The sequence below is a fragment of the Gavialis gangeticus genome, unplaced genomic scaffold (genome assembly GCF_001723915.1).
Source record: "Gavialis gangeticus isolate Ggan-Ray unplaced genomic scaffold, GavGan_comp1, whole genome shotgun sequence".
NCBI lineage: Eukaryota > Metazoa > Chordata > Crocodylia > Gavialidae > Gavialis > Gavialis gangeticus.
Genome location: NW_017728992.1, coordinates 90,574,151 through 90,583,241, shown reverse-complemented (window position 1 = coordinate 90,583,241; position 9,091 = coordinate 90,574,151). Strand labels below are relative to the sequence as shown.

Here is a 9,091-nt window from a genome sequence, read left to right as displayed (position 1 = left end):
GGGTGTGTGTGTGTGGGAGGCATGGGATATATTGGGGATTGTGGGGGCATGGTGTGGGTGTCTAGCTTTTGTGGGGTGTGAGGAAGCGTGGGGGTGGGGACTGAGCAGGGTGCACTTTATTGTGTGGTGCCACAGGCCAGATGAAAGTGCCTGGTGGGCCATATCCAGCTCATGGGCCATATTTTACCCATCTCTGGTTTACTGGGTTCTGCACTGTGTCCTAAAGACCATCTCTCTTCTCTATTACTTAAGGCAGGGGTGGCTAACCTGTGGCACAGCCAGCCTCCATATGCAGCATGCAACAGATCAGGGAGAGGACAGGTAGCACACAGCAGCAGATTGGGCAGGCAGCAGAAAGCAGAGCATCAGATCAGGCAGGGGAAGTGGATCAGTGGCACTTAGGGAAGGTGTGGGGTTAATTTGTGGCACACCTGCCAAAAAGGTTGTCGCTCCTGCCCCGACTTAAAAGGTACAAGTTGGTATGGTGTTATCTAGGAGTGAAAAAATTAAATGAAAAAAAGAAATCTTATTACCTATTTAAGATATGGGACATCTTATAACTTGAAAATCTTTTCTAACTACCAGTCCTTAAGTTTACTGCTCTCCAGAATGTCTCCCATCAGGGCACTATTTCCTTCCTGCTTTTCTCCTTGCATTTCATTAAAAGAAATATTTTTTCTACAGGCAATGCTACATCTCCTTCTTCTTCCCCACCCATCCCCCTTTCAACTTCTCTTTTGTGCTTTCCTAGGGGTCACCCCTGCTTTTTCTTTCCTTGGTGTTCAGTTATTACCAGCCAGCAAAACTGCCATGGTGATTATGTAAAAGTGTTATAATGATGTAGGTAGGATATTTAAAAATACATGTTCTACAGCAAGTGTTAAGGAAAGAAAAGCAACAGAGATGGGGAAAAAAAACTAGGGGTACATGGGTACAGAAGGCTGCGATGACTGTATAGAAGCGAAGAACAAGGACCAGGAGAGAATGGATAGAAGCAGAAAGACAGAAAAACAAAATGTCTCTAACCATTAGAAATATTACTTTACAGAACCTGGAACTGAATTCAGGAGTCCTAAACCTCCATACACCTCTGGGGCCAAACAATGGCTGTGAAACTGACTGAAAAGTACATCATTCACCACTACTAGCTGTTTCACAGAGGATAACAACAGTATTACTATTCACAAAGAATAAGTACTACAAGATCAAATGGTAGACCTTCAGGTTCTAATCCAATGGTGACTAGACTATGGCTCACAAGCTGCATGTAGCTTGCTAGCATGGTTCTTGTGGCTCTCTGGCGCTTTGGCAGAGAAGCTCACCCCGCTCCCACTCTGCAGCCGTGCTGGGTCGCTCAGCACCCCCTCCAACTCCCACTCTCTGGCTTTGGTGGAGGATTGGATGTGGCTCCCAAGGTGAGTAACTCTGGCCACCCCTGCTCTAATCTTTAAGAACTTTGAAAATTAGCTATACTGTGGGTTAATATGGTTCCATGATAGAAACTGTTCTCAGTTTTTGAGATTTAAAAATTTTATACAAAACTAGATGAAAAGAACATTAAAATTACAAAATTAGATTAACCAGAATTAAGGTGGTTTATCCAATGTTCATCTGGACCAACATACAGGATATTATGATAGAGTTGCTGGTACTACTTTTGCCACAGAATCCCTGTTCCGATCAAATCCATTTTGGGGACAAGTCAGGGCTGTATAATTAACATAAAACACTTAAATCATTTGTGGCAAAAGCTGGAAAGACTTCAGAAACAGAATGATCACAAGCTTCATGATTACAGTTGAGTGTCACCCTTGAGTGTACCTCCACCCCTGCGACAAAATTCTTATGAAATGCTGAACAAGTCACTGAAACATTTTTTTCAGGTAATTGCCAATCCCAACGTTTTCTGGAAGCTCAATCTGAAATACCTAGGACTTGGTCTGCAGAAGTGTTGAATTCTTGCAACTGACTGGTGCAGTGCTTGAACGTGAACTTCTAAACATCTATAAGAATGCTTAATAATCTGAGGGGAAAGAAAGCCTAAACCAGGGGTTGTCAACCGGGGATACGTGTACTCTCAGCGGTAATTAGAAAGGTCTTAGGGGATATGCATGGGCAGGCCGGCCGGTGGGCAGAAATGGAGCATGCCCCGGAGCGCAGTGGTGGCATCTCCCTGGCACGTTCCCTCACTTCGCCGGGAAGGGGGGAGGGGAGGGACGCGTCAGGCGCTGCCGGCCCCACACTGCACACAGTGGCACCTCCCCGCCCCCTGCCCCAGCTTGTTCTCCCAACTGGTCACTAGCCCCTTACAGCAGAGCTGAGAGGGTCTGAATGTCATGGGGGGGTGGGGAGAAGTGTGTTTCATGTCCACCCCCTGGTGCATGACTGGCTGGGCACAAGGCCTGTCAGCAGCCTGTGGAGCCACATGTGCATTATAACAAAACTTGCTGAGCACTAAGTGAATCATATCATAGAATCATAGAAGTAGGGTTGGAAGGGACCATGTAGATCTTGAAGTCCAACCCCCCGCCTGGGCGGGAGAAAAACTGGGCTCAAATGACTCCAGCCAGATAGGCATCAAGCCTCTTCTTAAAGATCCCCAGGGTAGGAGCCAGCACCACTTCCCTTGGAAGTTGGTTCCAGCTCCTAGCCACCCTAACTGTGAAGTAGTTCTTGCTGATGTCTAATCTAACTGTACTCTCCAATAATTTGTGTCCATTGTTCCTTGTCATGCCAGGGGGCGCTAGGGGAAACAGTGTCTCCCCCAAACCCTTCTGGTCCCCCCTAGTGAGTTTATAGACAGTCACCAGGTCCCCCCTCAGCCTTCTCTTGTGAAGGCTGAACAGGTTTAGGTCCTGCAGTCTTTCACTGTAGGGTCTCCCCTGTTGTCCCCGGATCATGCAGGTGGCCCTCCTCTGGACCCTTTCAATGTTGTCCACATCCCTCCTGAAATGGGGCGCACAGAACTGGACGCAGTACTTCAGCTGTGGCCTGACCAGTGTCACATAGAGGGAGAGGATCACCTCCCTGGCTCTACTTGAGATGCACCTGTGGATGCGCGACAAGGTCTGGTTAGCCCTGCCAACCGTGAGCATTATAGCGAAACAGCACTAAATGAAACAGCATTAAAAACGGGGTTTCCTGTAAACAGAGGTGCGTCAAGAAATTTGAAACATTCAACATTCCTGCAAAAAAATTCAGCTGATAGTTCAAGAGGTAAAAAAAATTACGTTCAAGCTTCATCTTCTGAAATAAAATCTTAATATGGTTTCTAATTCTGCATGTAGGCTAATGGCAACATTTTTTCCCCACATCCTTCAATACTCAGACGACTTACGCCCCTGGCAGGTAGAAGTGTAAGTACTAAGAATTTCAGATGCTAATTAGGCGTACAATTAAGCATTCAACAATCAAAGTAAAATAGCATTTGTACTATTAGAGGCTGCTTCTCAGAAATGAGGGTCCTTTCAGTTTGTCATCATTTTTCCCTAATTAAATAATACCTAGTAAACCTATTTTAATTAAAATTCCCCCAAAACCCAAACATTTACTTTTCAGAGTCAATTTTTAAACAACTTTGTCCAAACGGTTAAAAATGAAAACTTCTAGGGGAAAATATTATACAAAAATTCCCGCATACTCCCATATTTTTGCTATACCTTTAACATCTGGATCATCAATGTGAGGCTCCAGATTTTCTATCATTTCTTCCAACTCCTTCCTTGTAGCCATAGTAATGTTTGGAGAAGCTGGCACAGTAGCTTCTTGTGTTCCTTCCTGAATGTCTGGAGTAAAGATTATATCAGAGGCTTGCTGAAGCTCTAAATCAATATCTATCTCAGGAAGTGGAGTCCTCCAGAAATGGAAAGAGTTGTACAACTCCTGCTCTGAAAGGGAAGTTTCATGGGAGCTCAACCCAGACTCTTGCACCATTGTTGTACAATGACTAGAATTTTGCTCATTCTCCTCAGCTAGTTCTCTACAAGAGTCTGAAGACAAAGTGCAACTTAAGAACATCTCAGTCGAGAAATCAGTTTCATTCTGGGATTTACTGGATACAAGGTTTTGATCTTCTGCAGTGTTTTCAGGTTTCAGCATACAATCACTAATATCAACATCTGAAGATATGTCTACTGTCCTGCTGCATGCATCCTCTGTTATGAGATTTGCTGTATTCCTCATCTTTTCACTGTTGGGTGTCAAATAAAAACAAAAAACAAAAAACACGCATTTATCTGAGGGGGAAAAAAAAGAACCTGCAACCAATATACAGCTTAATTGTCAAAATTTATCATAAATATCATAGATATGTTCTACATTTGGCAGGTCTGTAATTAGTCAACTATGCTATAAGTAAAACTAAGTGAAGCACCTGAAGAGTTACTGAAAACTTAATTAGTTAAAGAGGAACCCAATAGTCACTTACTATAAAAAAAGAAAAGTTTTGGAGTATTTACCTACCAAGACATGCAATAAAATTAAAAAGAAAAAAAATAAAGTTTCTTAAGTACTGGTATCTTTATGCAAAATAAAGTTGGGAATGAAATCCAAACCCTGGAAAATTCATACCTATTTTCCTCTGCAGCTCTATGATCCTCTGTAGTTTTACTTTCTTCTTCTTTAAAATACTGGCCACTGCTAGATGGATTAGCAAAAGTAGATATAAAAGGCCCCAGGGACTGAAAGGCAGCTTGACGGACCTAGGAAAAAGGGGGCTCAAGATAAATCATTTAAATACAATACCTGCTCCTTCCACTCCTAAGAGGCATATAGCCACTCGGGAAGTGATACGAGAGACTTGAACCAGAGAACTGTACCAATACGCTGCATATGCCAAGTGGCAAACAAAACCTAGAGCTGAAAAAGGGTTGGAGTGATGGGTGAAATGCAGTGTCAGACAAAACTGTCAACTCAGGTAATTGTAGACATTGCCACACGGATTGTGATGGAGGTTAATCCTGTCATTCACAACTTTTTAAAATGCCTTAAGCAGATAATTTTGGAAGCCAAGTGAAAAACTGAAGGGATCAGAAAATAGGAATTAAATCTTAGTGCACCTATTTTACATCATCATTGAATTCAAGTTGATCCACTGAGAACCCATAAGTTTGGAATGTCTGCCTTTCCAACCTATTATGTCCTGTCCTTTAACTATTCCTCCTCCCCCCCTCCCCTTAACTTACTCCTAGTAAGTTTCTCCTGCCTGCAGTTCTACTGTATCTTTCATCATACCCGACTGGCCCAAGCCAAAGAGTTAGTGCTTTCTGGGCAGGGAGACTTCCCTAGAGCTTTGAAAATAAGATTCTGCTTGTTGACAACCTTGTTACAAAAATTTTAAGGAAGGATTTTCAAGGCTAGATGAAACAAATCTCATGGAGTGCAATGTAATTACATCTGCAATTTTCCAATGGTCGTGATGACTGCATAGCAAGAAAGCCTGCATGCAACTCAACAGACCTTGCCTCAGTGGTATAATTACACTTTACAACATAGCATATGCTCTAATTATACTTTAGAGTATAGCCTTCCTTCTACCTGCAAAGCCACCACTCTACTGTTCTTTTCATACCATACACATGAACAAGCTATATCTTTTTGAAAAAAGTTTACACAGGGTATCAAACTGAAAAATTAACAGTATAATCAATAAATAAAACAATTCTTACCCATCGTGAAGGGTCACTGATCAGATTAATAAAAAGAGTTGACAATTTTGTCCGCCGGACCTCTTGTGATGTTGCACATGAAACTGCCATGAAGCATTCAGCGCAAGCCTTCCGGACTCCCCAGACATTATCAGAACAGAGCTGGAAAAACCTTGGGAGCTACACAGAACATGGTAAATAAGCTTTTATGTAGGCATTATGGTGGGTGGAGGGGTTACTTGCTCCTTTATCATATCACTTTCTGTCAAAGGCTCATCCTGATGCTAAAGGCAGCATCTGTTCATTTTTTTTTTACTGTAAAAGGATATGCCAGTAGTAACTACCTTATATAAATCTGTTCCCTTCAAATTGATTTTAGGGATGTACATTGAAGAACATATATGTGGATTCAAAACATCTTTCTGGCTGCAGAGTTTTTTTCTTTCCTACCCCCATCTTCTGCATCAGAATAAGTGACCTTCCATAAAAATGTAAACTGCCTTTAAAATTCTTCAATACATAATTTCTTTGGGAAAAGATAGGTACAATGAAATTACACTTGCCTGCCAACTTTCTAGTCAATAAATACCGGAAAGGACAAGATTGGCAACTAGAAACAAAGGGAGAACTTCTTCAGAACATGGAAACTCTAATGATAAAATATTCCCATTTCCTAGTAGAAACAAGGTCTGAGAGACAGGAGACCTTAAAATCTGAGAAAATGTAAAATCCCACATTTGATGTAAAGGAAGCAGTTTTATTGTTAGACGTTTTAAAAAAATTGGAATTTGCTTGCAGTTGCGTAGGTGCTCGAAATTGTTGAAACAATCCCAGTAGAGATGGTTTTGCAAAGAAAGTGCAGCTGAGGTATTTGTAACAAAGTTCACCTTACGATCATAACCACTTGTGGTATGGAGAAGAGAGTGGTACTGTGTGGATTATAACTCTGGGTTTCAGGTGCTAAAGAAGTCTCCCTTGGGGCTGAAATTTCCAGATTTTGTTTCAGACTAAAAAGTGATTTTTTTTTCAATAAAAACAAACAAAACAACAAGTAATTTCAAAAAAAAAAAAAGTCATTCAGCTGTTTATAAAATGTAAGGAGAGCACAAAAAACATATACTCTCCAACATCCAAAGAGATTCGCAGCTTTTTAAAAAAACTCCACAACTGAAAACACCTGGGAACTAAAAACTGTATTTTTACCAAACAGCTCTCAGTGAGGAAAGACATCCACCCTTGTACTAAAAAACAGACCAATTTTAATTTCATAACATCATCTAAAAATTTCACACTTGCACAGACAGTATATCCTCCACGGTTTTTGTTTTGTTTTAACATAAGCTTAAAGTATCTCTGTTTAGAAGAGACAGATTCTCCCTACCATCACCTCCCCAAATGAGAGAGGATACCTTAGTGATGATTAGCTTAATAGTTTTAGATTATGAAAACTGAATAAAAAGACCTACTAGCATTTCTTCAGTAGCTTGCTGCCCAACCACACTGCAGATATCTCCAAAATTGGCTGCACAGACCTGCAGATAAGTTAGAGAGGTACATAACATTATATGATTTACTGAATTTGCAGAAGTACTGTAATAGCCGGTAAAATATTACAGATTTAAGTTACTCAACATGAAAACCTGAAATCTAATCAGTTTAAAAATGTGAGACAGAGGCAGAATTAGAAACTACATCTGAGCAAATCCTCTATCCATTTCAGCAGTTATAAAACAACAACAAAATCCTGTGTTGAAAATGTACTTTTTGCCCTTCTTCTAGAAAGCCCACATAAACAGCTGAAGAAACTAATTAAATACAAAGGTACTATCAAAGAGAAATCAAATGCACACAGTTAAACCAAAAAGATTTTATTCTAACATTCGATCCTCTGTTGCAGAACAGAACCAATTACATAGCAGCAATGCCTAAATCCCATGATACCTCTAGGTTATTTGTCCATTTTCCTGAATAACTCCTCATTCCTTTCCTCCTATTTACAGGAAGAAAACTACAGCTCAGGCAGATATCACATCTGTCTATGCTTGGTTCATGTTTTCAAGATTACCTCCACAAACATGAGGACCACGTATTTTTATTAAATGATATTAAAGATTCTGAAATGCAGTTCTGCAGCACATTTCACTACTATAGATCTCTAAACCACCTGGAGCCCTGTAGCTTTCATTCTGTTAGTTATTCTAGGTATACAAATAATAACTGGAAAAAATTCAGACAAAAGGTAGCTTATGGTTCACGTTTGAATATTAAAGTAACAGCAGCTTAATCAAACCAAACAGGGAAAAATGATACCTTACGAACATGAAACATTCTGCAATCACAACACATCTCACAAAACCTAGGTAGAATGAGTCTCTCTGTGATGTCTTTCCCCACCATGGAAGCCATTTTGCACATTATCTAATGACAAAGAAAGCATTTATTAGGAATGCCTATCTAACAATCTCATTTTGCATAAACAATAATGCTTTTATATTATTAAAATTGCTGCAACAGTCAAGGTTACATCCTAATGCACATAATTCTGTTTTTTGTTACTTGTATCAAAAACAATGAAAAATTTGTGCATTCGCTAAGTAGTTTTAACAATCTATTTCTCTGCATCACACTGCAATAGGGCAGAGGAGAAACAACAGTATTTCCCCAGTGGGCACGTCTACAAGATGCTAAAAGTGCAGTAGACTGATTCTACTGTGCATCAGCATATCACGGCAAAAGCCAGGCTAATGAGCAGTAGAATTACTCTGCTGTGCACAAGCGTCATGTGAAAAACGTGCACCAGCGGTACTGCGCAGTAGTGCCAATTACAGCACATTAAGTAGGTACTAAATTTAATGCACCATAATTATGGCACATTAGTGCCCATAGAGATGTGACCAATATAATGTAAAAATCAGAGGCCTAAATCGCAGAAACCACCAGTCTTAAACAAAGCTGGTAGAAGTTTAATGAGGTTAACTCACACTACCATGTACTATTCTGTATAAAAGTACAACATTTATTAGGCTTTAAAGCAGTCAAATATGAGACTTAATTCTCCATTTCCATTAAAATGTTCCACTGCTCAAAAGCAATTTTCTGACATTTTAAAACAAGCACATCCATGTTTTTAGCACAACCAAGTTATTCCTACAGCTCTTTGAACAGTCAATATTTATTTACACAGATTTCTAAAATTCTTTTTTACTGTAAGAATATTAGCCTCTGTAATATCCTTTATAAGTTAAATAAAATGTCTTAAGCAAAATTAAGTGACAATTCCTTCTAAAGTTTAGGTCATTTCCAGATTTCTAACAATTTTTTTCTTAAGAAAAATGGAGGCAGCTGAATAGCTCTCCTAGGGGACTGATAAAATAAACTATTCTTCAGAAATAAACTACCTATAATTTTGAAATTTCTATGTTCTGATGCTCAAGATGGGAACTTCT

General features: G+C 39.9%; 1 protein-coding gene across 1 annotated transcript in view; it reads right to left on the bottom strand.

Annotated features, from left to right (window-relative positions):
• PPP4R1 (protein phosphatase 4 regulatory subunit 1) overlaps nt 1-9,091 on the bottom strand; it is a 72,816-nt gene that overhangs the window by 20,010 nt on the left and 43,715 nt on the right. The window contains exons 6-10 of the mRNA XM_019525380.1: nt 7,956-8,063; nt 7,112-7,177; nt 5,667-5,825; nt 4,570-4,700; nt 3,660-4,189 (exon numbers count right to left, since the gene is read on the bottom strand). Of these exons, the coding sequence (XP_019380925.1) occupies nt 3,660-4,189; nt 4,570-4,700; nt 5,667-5,825; nt 7,112-7,177; nt 7,956-8,063 (994 nt within the window). The remainder of the gene's footprint in view (nt 1-3,659; nt 4,190-4,569; nt 4,701-5,666; nt 5,826-7,111; nt 7,178-7,955; nt 8,064-9,091) is intronic.